This window comes from Tinamus guttatus, unplaced genomic scaffold (genome assembly GCF_059628265.1).
Source record: "Tinamus guttatus ecotype Peru unplaced genomic scaffold, ASM5962826v1 Tinamus_guttatus_pri_ptg000004l, whole genome shotgun sequence".
NCBI classification, from domain to species: Eukaryota; Metazoa; Chordata; class Aves; order Tinamiformes; family Tinamidae; genus Tinamus; species Tinamus guttatus.
Window position 1 is genome coordinate 11920684 of NW_028288538.1, and position 12844 is coordinate 11933527.

At 39.5% G+C, this 12844-nt stretch overlaps 1 protein-coding gene across 1 annotated transcript in view; it reads right to left on the bottom strand.

The window, feature by feature from the left end:
• The window catches only part of MYO5A (myosin VA), a 94895-nt gene that overhangs the window by 26841 nt on the left and 55210 nt on the right, over positions 1 to 12844 (bottom strand). Inside the window, exons 14-21 of the mRNA XM_088520906.1 lie at positions 11267 to 11350; positions 7724 to 7885; positions 7107 to 7204; positions 6584 to 6670; positions 6375 to 6483; positions 5191 to 5402; positions 4096 to 4252; positions 284 to 523 (exon numbers count right to left, since the gene is read on the bottom strand). Coding sequence (XP_088377032.1) covers positions 284 to 523; positions 4096 to 4252; positions 5191 to 5402; positions 6375 to 6483; positions 6584 to 6670; positions 7107 to 7204; positions 7724 to 7885; positions 11267 to 11350 — 1149 coding nt within the window. The remainder of the gene's footprint in view (positions 1 to 283; positions 524 to 4095; positions 4253 to 5190; positions 5403 to 6374; positions 6484 to 6583; positions 6671 to 7106; positions 7205 to 7723; positions 7886 to 11266; positions 11351 to 12844) is intronic.

The following is a 12844-nucleotide window of genomic DNA, read 5'->3' on the forward strand; positions in this document are numbered from 1 at the left end:
TATGATCTTCTCACTTTCCCCATAAAACAACTGAAAGGCTTCAGAGGAAGCTTGAAGCTAAAGGAGCAGATGTTTTCTCTCAGTGTTGCTGAGAGTTACAAGTGGATGCTCTGTTTCATTATTACTGTGGTCTCCTCATCTCATCTATCAATGTTCTTCAGCAAAGAAAACATCTGATCCCGTACAATGAAAATTCCAGGAATTTTCCAGTGAATGCGCACAGTGCTAATGAGGAGGATGAGACAAGACTTCCAGATAACTTCCCTGAGCAGGACGCCTTTACCTGATCATCGATTTTTCGTTGCAGCTGCATGATCTTGTTCTCCAAACCAATGTGAAGCTTCTTGTAGCGTTCCACAGACCGGGCCTCTATCTTTAGTTTCTTTAGCTCCCTCTTGGCCATCATGCGCCGGTAACAGCATTGCAAGTAAACAATTGCCTTCAAGGTCCTCTGGTAATGCACTCGAGCCAGCCAGCCTCTGACATGTTTCTGAATAATAATAGACTTGTGCTCCCGAAGCATCTACAGTTAATAAAAACACAGCACAAGGGGCATTAGAGTTGCTAACTACACCCACTCAGCTAAGCAGTCTCCATAAAGAGAGTTGTAAAGATGATGTTACTAGAGGTACCACAGTCTGAAAACAAAACTGCTGGTACAGGAACAGGAAATGAAGAGACAGTTTAAAAAAAAAAAAAAAAGTGAAAGGAAAAAGAGGATAGGCCTAGGGAAGAAGACCAGGAAGGATCTAGATGAAAAACATGCAAAAAAAGGAACTGGAAAGATATGGAAAAACTGGACATTCCATTGTGTTGATGTCACATCTGGGCTGATTACAACACTATATGGTACCTATTGACAAGACCACAAAATACAAACCAAGTGAGGGCTTGGTGCTGTTTTTTTTTTGTTGTTGTTGTTGCTGGTGGTTTTTGGTGTTTTTTATTTTTTTAAAACGATATCTTTATCTTGAAACATTTTAAAAATATTGATATATGCAGCACAGGCTTCATCAACACACAGTTTAAAACCACACTGACACATAGTGCAAACATTACATGCTACAGTCTGGAGCCCATTACAGTAGCTGCTAAGAATAACAGCTGTAGTCTACCTGAGTGACTACACTTTCCATTTTTCCCTTTTTTGAGGAATTTCATTGACTAGCCTGCATAGAAAAATACCTTTCTCACTACTTTTTCTAATCAGAAATTCCATTCTGTATTAATTCCAACCTATTTCATGGGGTAAATTTCACCCATAACTTCAAGATGAAATTTTTTAAAATAATTATTGAAGATCAACAGTCAATGCCAGCAACTTCTGTCAATGTGACAGCCAGAGATTCCCACTAGGAAGATTCTACTGCTTGGTTTTGTAACAGAGATGCGATCAGAGATGCCTGAGGTCTGAAGGACCTGAATTCCAGTGGACCACAGCTATGCTCGTAGAGCATGCCCAAACCCACAACACTTCCACGTCTCGGAGATCTTTGGAGTTCAGCTAACAAAGCGTCTGCAAACTAAACAGTTTTGTCCAAAGATTAAAACTGCTTAAGATTATACGTTACTTACAAGTTTTGGTATTTTGAAGACCACACAGAGTTCACATTCTTGCAATGATTTTCCACAAAGTTCATAAAACAAGCTAAGAAAATTATCTTTTATATTTCATAACAAACACACTGAAACGTGTTACGGATGTTATACTTTCAGATCAATGAATCAAATGACTCAATGGCAAGGAAGCAAGATTATAAGATAAATAAACTTTCTCCCTTAGCCATTTATTCTTAAAGAAAAATTGAGAAACTAACAGAACAGCACTAGAAAATTAACACACCTAGGTAAAGAAATGGAACTATTTAAAGTATAGAAGGTCAAAAGCCAAAGTCCTTCGAGTACGCAACATGCGGTTGGCTCCCCTGGCTCCTGTTTCTCTTCTTACATGTTTACCAGAGTAGTTCTTCAGGTTACCTGCCGATGCCTTAATAACTCAAATGCAATTTGTTTTCAACATTATTTTCACCTCAAGTTTGAAAGCAACAAGTCACATAAAATACCTCCATTCTGTAGGGATGGTCCTCATCTGCCAGGGAGTTCTTATACACATGTAATCCAATGGTGAAAGAGTACACTCCCACAAAAGAATATCAGAAAATGTGCTCAGTTTATGAGCTATTTCCCAGGAAAGCTTATGTAAAAGCTGTGGAGGAACTCAGCTCCTGCCAGACTGACAAACACACCTCAGCGGCTCAGGCAGCAGTTCCCCAGGACGTATGAAACAGATGATTCAGCCATTTCAAATTCCTCATATTAGCCACGTGACTGCAACACATGCCTTCTACTATTATAAAAACAACAGTCTCCTTTCACAACCCTAATGAACCCACGTGCATCATAGGTAGAGTCACAGTTCAACCCAGGGTGCTGTCGCAGGACAACCTTTCAGTTTCATTCAGCTGCAATCCTCAGGAATTTCAGAACCACCATGTTAATCTTAGCATGGCCAAACTTGTGCTTCTTTCTGCAGACATTCCTGTATCTTACTTTTAATAAAATTCCACCTTTCGAGGGCACTATGTACACACTACACATAGGGCACTTAATACACATTCCATCTGTATTACCAGAATTTCATGTTTTACTGAAAGGAATAATTCACTGTTCTAGGGGGATACTCCTTGACAGGCAAGTCCACCCACCTCTTATGGAGGTGTCTCTGAAATCTGCATCTCTATTAAAAGGAAATGTAACAGGTTTATAAATCAATGTGCTACCAGACAGATGCCGTGTATATCAGCCACACAACTCATTTCAGGAGTACAGAATCATCTTCCAGTTTCCTAATGGCGACCTTTCTTCTACATATTAATGTGATCCCTCTATCAATTTAACATGAAGTTTATTCCTTTCTGTACATTAGCTGAATCACATCTATCAGATTACTGTTAAAAATATGTCCTATATCTTCTAACAACATAAAATACTAAAACACTGAAAATTCTAATAAAAAGGCATACCTACAAAAATACACGCCTACGAAAAAGGACAACCGAGGCAAGCACAAGGGACAAAACTTACTACCTAGAAATTCTGACTGGGGATTGTTTGTTTTCAAACCATCTATTAATGTACGCTAAGATGCTATGTAGACACGTACACATATGATTGTAGCTTTAAAACAAATAAACACGTGGAAACAAATAAAATAAACATGTGGAACATAATCACTAATTAACTTTTGAGTTATATTCCTTTCATATCTGTTTGAGAAAAAATAAAACCCTTTGAATAACTTTTCTGTGAAACATAGGCTCTTGAACCTAGTTCTGTAGAGTCTCACAGACAAAAAGAGCCTCGAAAAATGCTGACATATTACAGTCTAACCCTCTAAACTATCATTTGGTTTCCAGTCCAGTAACCACTGAAGAATAAATTCTAATTTCTCTAAGGATTTTTTTAGATATATATCAAGGATAGTCAAGAAAATGTTATCAATATCATCAGGACAGGCCTATATCAATTTCTCTCCAAAATAAATTCAGCATTAATATATAACACCCCCCAAACACACTTAAGTTTTAATCTCCTATTTCTATGGGTATCTGCTTACTAACATTAATCTTGTTCAGTATATTCCATCAATCACACTTTTACACCGCTTCACAAAATCACTGAAATAAGGGAAGAGCAGTGCATCATATCTACATTAATGTCAGCAATACTAATTTGGATTTATGAAGGTGTATTCACACAAGCAAACTTTCAGTATTTATTTTAAGGGCCTCAACTTTCTAAATAATGAACAAAAAAACTTTCTCAAGAGGAGTGCTCTAAGTCTAGATGCTAGATGCTCCTCTGACTGTACAGTGCATTCAGGTTAGATGACAAGTGAGCATCTCTAAAATGACTAGTTCACTGACTGCAGTACCAGATCTTTCTAATTTCTAGGTGTTGTGCTTCAATATATGCTTTGATATCTTGCATAACAACACGCTCACAGACATTTCAGATTCCCCTGGGAACACCACAGAGCAGCTTTCCCCAGAAGGTATGTGGGAGGTGAAGCAGAAACACATTAGGATTTCTTACCATTTGGTATTTGTTCCTGGCCATGTAACCTCTTAAGAGAGACTGCAGAGCAATCGTGGCCGCCCGCATGTGTTGGTATCTTTTGCGGACCACGTACATGCGCTGGAACTTCTGAATGGTGATGGCAGCCCGTGTTCTCCGCAGGAACTTGGCATAGCTATGCGAGGAAAAGATTACAGATTATACCTGCATTTATTTTCCAATTCTTCAATACTATTTTACATCCTGTTACTTGACTGTCTTAAGAGCTGCATATTCTACTTCAGATTCTCCAAGTCATCAGCAGTACAGCATATTTACTTGCTATTCTACCATATGGCAACATGACAGAATAACAAATGAACAGAAACGTTGCAAGTTTGTCAAGGAAATGTTTTCACTTCCTCTAAGAACTGTGCTATAGAACTGACAGATAAATTCAGCTTCATTTCTCATCACCTTGTCTCCAGTCTTAAAGCTGTTTCCACTACAGCTTTCCACCTTCCAGGTTTCCTCTCCTAACTCCTAGATGTAGAAAATGTTTATTCTCTCAGCAAGAGAATTACACAGTATCCTGACACTCCCTTCCAAGGCACACTCTTACCATCTTTGTAACCACCTTGCCTTCCAATGACACTACCCATCCTCTACTCTTTTCCCAGGCTCATCCAGGGTCATCCCTCACCTGTCAATCCAAAGGAAGGATTCTAGCAGATCCAGCTCCCCCCACTGCTGCACCTTGTATGAGCAACAGCTTCTCCAGCAGTACAGGCAAAACTGAACTGGGAGAGCAAGGAAAAGCTGGGCAATAAAATTCAGCCCAAAGTCCAGCTTTTCCTCACCGGCAGACACATCTCCAACTAGTCCTTTTATTCTACTCAAACTAACAGCACACTGTCCTAAGCATCACGCAGCCATAAAGCTAGCATTTCCATATGAAGGTCAGAAACAGGCAGAAGAGATAACACTTATTATACTCTTCTTCCTTCTTTCCACTGTAAAATTATTCCCTCTTAGCCAGTATCAGAGGAGAAAGAAGTAGCATCACATTTAAATGTCCTACTTAGAGGGATCTGAATCGAGGCTAGCGTGGGTTTTCCCAAGAGGATTGCTTACCATCGTGCTTGGTACCCTCTGACATATCTCTGAATGGTGATGGCAGCCTTCCTCATACGCAGGTACTTCTTCCGCATCAGCCAGCCTCGGATGGTCTTTTGGATGCGGATACAGGCAGCTCTCAACTTATCTGCCCTTATTTTTTCTAGATAGGCTACCTGGCCAGCCCGGAAAAATATTTTTGTCTTGCCAAACTGGTACTTATCCTTGTCCTATTTTCAGAGGTAAAAAGACGATCAGTTATAGGATTAAAGGTTAGTGGATTTATTAAAAAAAAAAAAAAGTCTAAACAAAAGTACAGTTAGTAAAGAGGTAAAATGATGTGTAATATTTCAACTAAATCTAGACTTAAATTAGTTAGTGGAGGAAAGTATTTAATTCTACCATTTTCTCTGTATGACTCTCTTAAATAAATAAGGCTACATGTAGGGCCTTAGGGAATAAAACATGAGGATATACAAGAGCACCACGAAGTTTGTAAGAGACTTTGAGAGTAAGGAAAGTGAGCAAGTGGCCCAGGGGATGAAAGTAATTTAAAAATAATGAACATTTGCAATTTATCTCCACCTCTTCTCCTCTGCATGGTCCATCTTCAACCATACTACACTGTATAAGGGACACAGCTGAGGCTTCAAACATGTATTTATCATTTACTGCACTAAGACAAGGCAGGTAGGAAATGGTGAGAGGGCTACAAGATTGAAAGAGTTTGACTTTAATATAGGAGTTCAGGAGAGTGAAAGACCCAAACACATATACCCAGACAGAAGCAGTTCCACATTAGAAAGCTTCCAAAAAGCCTTCAGAGTTAATACACTCTGCTGCTAATCAAGGCAACTTCCACCCTCAACACACATTTAAAATCTCCATCTTACTTTCCTCTGAAACACTGGTATATCAAACTACATTCCCTATACAGCACTACTGGAGCTACACACCAAAGAGCTACTTTATTTTATTATAGTAAGAATTGCTTTTCCTTAGGAGGAGCCAAGCCCTACAGCTTCAAAAGATCAATGAACAACTAGTACAGCATTTAGAAAACCTATGACTTCTTGTGCTAACATTGGATGATTGGTAGTTTTATAAAATACTAAAACTGTATAATTATTTACAAGCTGGTAGGGGGAAGCTCTCTTTAACCCTTCAGATTCTAAAGATTATTTAAGCACTGAGTTTAGTACCAAAATGAGTTTCTCCAGGACATTTTTACATGTCTGTTTTCTGTCACTAAGGACATCTTTCTGCTTCATCAGAACACGGTAACGACTGAAGAACTCTTGGTATGTCCACCTGCACCAAAACACAGAGTCAGGGTCAGCCCAAACAGTGAAAACCTCTCTCAACATCAATAGGTGCTGCTGAATGTCATCTAGAAAAAAGCAAAATATACCTTGAAGGGAAGCCAGCTGCGCTGATTCGGATGGTTTCCAGGACGCCGCAAGCCCGAAGCTGCTGTACCGCCCGTTTTTCATCAAATCTATTTAAGAATAAAGAGAGCTCATCAACATATTTTTGAGGAAAGCTCTAGGCAATTTAATATATAAAAAGATAAGGAATAAGAATATGCAGAAACAGATTCCAGTCAAAGAATGCAAATGTCAAGTGAACTCTAGGAGTGCAAACTATCAGTCAAGCTCAAAACAGGAAGCAATGAAGCTGCAGATACTTTTACTCCTACATCATAACGAAAAAAATACTCCTCCAGAAGCACTTTTCCTTCTGTTCAATCCAAAAAAAAAAAAATCTCCCATCTAAGCACATGTAGACACACAGTAAATAGATAACAACAGAAATAAGACATGCCATGTCATTCCTGAGTGAGCAATGGCCAGCAGAGCTGTGATCCTCCAAGCACTTGGGCCATTCTCCCACTCAGAGTCAGGCCTACATGAACCACACACGACCCAACTTACGTGAATGGAAACTTGAAGTCATTTGGCTTAATACATCGCACGTAGTGGGGAGTTGTAGCATTGAGGGTCTCCATCAGCAGATGGAGCGAGTTTCGAAACTTTATGAAGAAGAAAAAGGAAATATTATCAGGGAACAACATGAATGAGGTGTTCATGTTTGAAATAATTTCAGAAAGGGGATCTCTTGATACTTGCTTATTTGTCATAGTGATTGTGGTAGTAAACACAGCACCAACTTTTTTTTTTGTGGCAATAGGTATTACAGTTTTAGATACCATCTTTAAGCAAACTGTGTTATAGTGAGACTTCTAAATGTTAACCTCTATGAAAGTAAAACTACCCTACAGGCATGTGATAAATTATAAAAAAATACATGATAGATAGATGAAGCTATTTTCAGCTTATGACCATCTCATTTACTTTACCCTAATCTTTGTCTAATCCACCTGATCATGTTAAAACCTCACAGCAAATTAAATAGCTCTTTAAGTAATTTTTAAATCAAATTTTAAGTTAGGAAAGCATTTAAAAAAAAAAAAAAGAAAAAAGAATTCCTTTAGCCCCACTGACCCCAGTGTCACACTTCCAGGGGCAAGGAGTTACACTTCCAAACTCACCTGATGTCCCACAGTTTTCTTATGTTCCTTGCTGGTTTGACCCGGCCTGGTCTTCGCTGGCTTTACAACAGTCCGAGACAACGGCACCCGGCCCGAAGGGGCTGCAGACGTGGGACTGAGGACCTTCTCCTCCTCCTGGAATAACTCCGGTAGCAGCTTAAACTGGGGTAACAGCAGGAAAAAAGATGATAGCTAAGAGCCCAGCAAGTGATTCCACCCTTTTCTATTTAAGATATTAGAATCCAAGCTCAGGTTCTATAAGCAGTGTTTTCTCCTATCCCATGTGGGAAAATGGGAACAAGTGCAAAAAGCATTTAAGCTTTAAGTGTAGCAAGTTTACTAGTAATGTAATACTAGGATTTTCATGGTTTTGATCAGTGATTCTCCTTCTGAATGTAGAATTCTGATTTGCTTCCATCTGAAATTATTAGATACTGAGAGCAGTTTTGTAAGCGCCAATTGCAATTATATATAGTTATTTTGATGTTAGGAGGACACAAAATGATCCTCTCCTATTTCAGTGATGCACAGGACTCCTTGCAGTTGAGAAATTTTCTAAGTCGGGACACTGAATAATCCAACAGGCAAAGAATATTCCTGCTTTATCACTCTAAAATGAAATAATCAACTTAAAAGTTGAGAAAGAAAAAAAAGAAAAATCTTCCCAATTATCACCCAGGGCTTCTGGTTTTTAACTATAAACAGCTACAAAATGCACCCACGTATAATAGCCACTTTGAAGTAACTTGTAACTACAAATAATACCATCAGGCCTTTCAACTGACAAATTTATCCCTTCAGAAACGTTATAGGTATAAGAAAGCTCAAGCTTCTCTACCTGTCTCTACCTGTCAATGAACAATCTTCTATCTAGCATCTGTGCATTTTCTCCCAAGAGACTCCCAAGAGCATTCAATTTTCAGTACTAGAAAGCGCTTGGGGTAAGTACAGCCTAAAAAATAACAGTAATAATAATAAAGGTTTTGCCTTATAAAACTTGGTGAACATGCATAATGTGAAACATGCTGTGCAAGAAAATGTTTGTGCTCAGTGGTTGTACCAGATGGACTAGGCAAAAGGCACCAAACACTCCTCAGTAGCTCTAGCACAGCACTCCAACAGAATATCATGACTGTGAACACCACAAAGATATCTTAAATCCTTTAACTATAAGAGGAGTATCACAGCTCAGCCTTATCTGATCTGAGTCTGCTAGATTAGGAACATGGTCACCTCAGATTATCTCTTTAACTGACGGAAGAATGACATCTCCAGAGGGCGATTTAGCCCATCTGCTTCCACTGATTCAACGCAGAGCTGAGGATGACGAGGCCACCAGCACCTCAGTGGCGCCCCGCAGCCAGCCGGAGCGAACGTGTGCTCAGCCTTCCTTGCTACTCTGCCAAGTCTCTCCATCGCACAGGTAAACTCACTTAAATCCAAATATGCTTTGCCTCCAAAGAAACTGCTGATGCTCTAACACGAGAGGGTGCAGGGAGGGTGTCCCTCAGTGCCTGGATTGCTGATGGATCAGATCATCTCAGGAAGCAAGTACATAAGTCTCATTCCCTCTTCCACTCTAGGGAATGTCTGCCTGTAAAAACGGGCAAGTGCCTTTCAAAGTCACCATTTTCAAAGACACTGCCTCGGTTATTGGGTACAGAAGATGCCCTGCATACGGCAGTGTATCCCCTCATCAGCAGAGGTCTACAGCTGCACAGCACTGTTGAGAAGATCCACACTGTCCGGGGTGTTTCTGTTTTGTTTCTTTTTTTACCGTCCCGTCAGTTTTCTTGGTTTCACAGAACACTAGCAATGTTCAAGGAGGGAGGAAACACTGATCAAAGGGCAGATAATTCACATGGTACAAAATAAGCATTTTCTCCCTGTGAATTTTTCAGGTGACTTAACCGACAGGCTGACAACATAACCTAACAGATCATTTATCTAACAGATCATTTATCATTTATCATACAGAACTATATCACGAAGATTTCTACAGCATGCCAGTAGCAGGCAAAAAAGCCAATAACTATCATATTACTTTCATGACAACATGCATGGAAACGGAAATAGTTCCAACAGACCCTGTGGGTGGATTGATAGAGGAAATCAGCATATACAGCTGAACACTACAGAGCCTGCCAAGAGGAGCACGCGCGTCATGCACCGCGCAGAGCAACGCAACGTTCTAGCTATGTGCTCATGTCCCTAGAAGCAACACTGTGCATGAACAGGATGACAAGTGATGCATTCTATTTAGAATTACCTTCTGTTGAATTTGTACAGCAGACCCAGAAGAAAGCAACAAAACAAATTAAAAAACAGAAATATTCTCCTACTATAATTACTAACAAAGACAGTCTCCTGAAAAATACAAATGAAACATTCTCCTTTTGAAAAATGTATTTCATTCACAAATGATTTTTTTCCTGTGGAAAACATTGATTTTGGTAAAATTTCCATAGAGGAAAAACATGTTTCTTAACGCTCAGACTGAACAGGCTCAACCCACTGACCTGCCCAAGCTTTGCTACGCTCTTACGGGAGCTGGGTGTCCCTCCTGCTTTGGCAGAGCGCTGTGTGCCCCGCTCCCCGCGCTCTGCAGTACAGCGCGGGTGACACCGCCGCGTCCCACACACACGGCTGGCTGCGGCTCAAAACAGCTCAGCGCTTCCCAGTGCAAACCTTGCTGAAGTTTTCTTTATACTACATGTTTTGACCATTTAACTCCTTATATCTGCTGAGAATATGTGCAGGGGAAAAAAAATGTTGAATTTCCTGATAGAAGAGTAAATGCACTGCCCTGATAATTGCATATAGTCTGTCCTTGACACCAAGCTTCCTGGGACAGTAGAGCTAGTTATTCCCAACAGCCATGATAAAGCAATGTTGAGTTAATTGCCTTCACATTTCAGAAGAGCGCAATTAGCATTTCTGCCATAAAGTAGGCAATTGCCACTGAGCACCAGTTTTTTAATATTCCTTCATCTAATATTTTTCAATTCAGATGTATCTACTCATAAATATCAAAATGATATTGGTTCACCATCCCTATAGATTTCCTTCCTCTCTTATTTTTTTCCACCTGGAACAGAATTTTTATTTTCTATTCAACTGTCAGGCCAAAATCAGGAAGCTTCTACTTTCAGATTAAAACATCATCATCAACAAATCAAGGTCTTAGCTAGTAAGTCTTCCTTCACTCCTACTGTGCATAAGGAGCTTATTACACCTTTACAAAAAATATAGTCAAGTTTTATGGAAAGCTAAAAAAAAAAAAAAAAAAAAAGGAAAATTTTTTTGAATTTTGATCCACTGAAATCTGTGGCTAAACATAGCCTCATCTTACAAGGAGGAAAATCATGCTACAGGACCTTCTAAATTTGTAGCATAATCAAATAAAACATGAACTATGCTTATTTTCAGGTGATCTGACACTGAGGCAAAATTTTCCTAGAGTTCTGAAAAATTTCATACTAAAAATGACCCTGAACTGAGGACTTCTTAATAGGAAAAGGAAATAAAAATCCTTATACTAACCTTGCTTGATTTTAGGACCTTAATTTGTTCTTCATAAACTGTGTCCTTATTCTTTTCCAAAAAGCCTTCGCATTGATATTCCACCTGAAAATAATCATTTTACAAAAGCAAGCATTAGAAGTAGTTAATATGAATGTTTTGTAAGAATTCACCAGTGGTAGGGCTCACTTTTAAAACAGGTAATTCCTGTGGATGTTGAAAATATCAGTCTTCCAATGTGTCTAAATTAAATACAGATTTTGCTCAAAGAAACTGCATTTCAGGAAAGCATGAAAACATATAGAAATGAGCAATCCTACTGCAATGCTACTGCAGCTGAAGTGCGTTCTAGAGGGATGCACAAGTCACTGGTTACCGTGGCGCTTTGTCGGGCGTCTCCACTCTGAAGTTCCCAGGGCAGCAAAACCACATGAAACCCAAAAGCAGCTCAGAAGAAAGTTACTCATGTCACCAGCTGAGATACAACAAGTAAATATGTCTGCAATTTATTATGAAAATGTTTTATATGTGCTATTTTTTTCCAGGATTAAAAAATAAAAAGATTGAATGTTGTAACAATGCACAATCTTCTTTTACAGGGCCATGGATTCTCCTGGACCAAAGAACAGCCAGGTCTTTGAATGAGAACCTGACAGATCACTGTTTTAACTGGAGGCTGCACAAAATAGAAAATCTATTGCCAAAAAACTATACCTGAGAATGTTAATTAGCATAAATATTCCAATGCTTGCCAAATGTCTCATACACTAACTGTTTGAAGGAGGATCTTGAATCAGAAGTGCAGACTACCAACTTCAAGAACAGACCCTCTGATCAATTTTGTTCTTTCAGAGCAGATAGATGGGAGCCGGCAGCAGCTCCCTCTCAATCCTGCCATTTAACAGTGCTCACACAGTGACACTGTTGTGGAAACTGCCAAAAAAAAAAAAAAAAAAAGTAACAAACATATCCTAAGGGGAAAAATAATAATAAAAGGTAGAGGACCTGTCCAGGGTCTATCCACAACTGCACTCCTGCCCTGCTGCTTTGGGTACCGCGGACGGCTGGCACTGACGGCGGTTGACGCAGGGCCACCAGAGGGCAGCAGGATTTCTGTTACTGACACAAGGACAAGATGGACAAGACGGGCACAGAGTTTACTAACCTGCCTGCAACAGCTTCGTTTTTCCTTCTCAGTGTCTGTGTGCACTCTTGTAAGCATAGGTGAAAGGGTGTATCACTCAGCAGAGATACTGCACAAGAGTTTAGAGCTCTGCTGATACCTGCTCACAGCTACTTTTAGCTTTTCTTGGACCACATTCCTCAGAGCAGTCATAGGAAAGCCCTATTTTCAAACACTGAAGTTTAGCCTATTTAACAAGATATTAAATTCTAATTATGTCCTTCTTATTCTCCCATTCAGCAAAGAAAAGAGAATTCCTGAGTCTAACAAGAACATTTCTGTAACTGTTTACTTTCCTTAAGGAAACATTAGAAGCAGGATCTCCCTTCTAGCTGCAAATTCAAGGACTTGGAGGAAATAAAGCCGAGACAAATAACAGCTGCCGATTCTATAAATTGGAGCTATAGATAAAAATT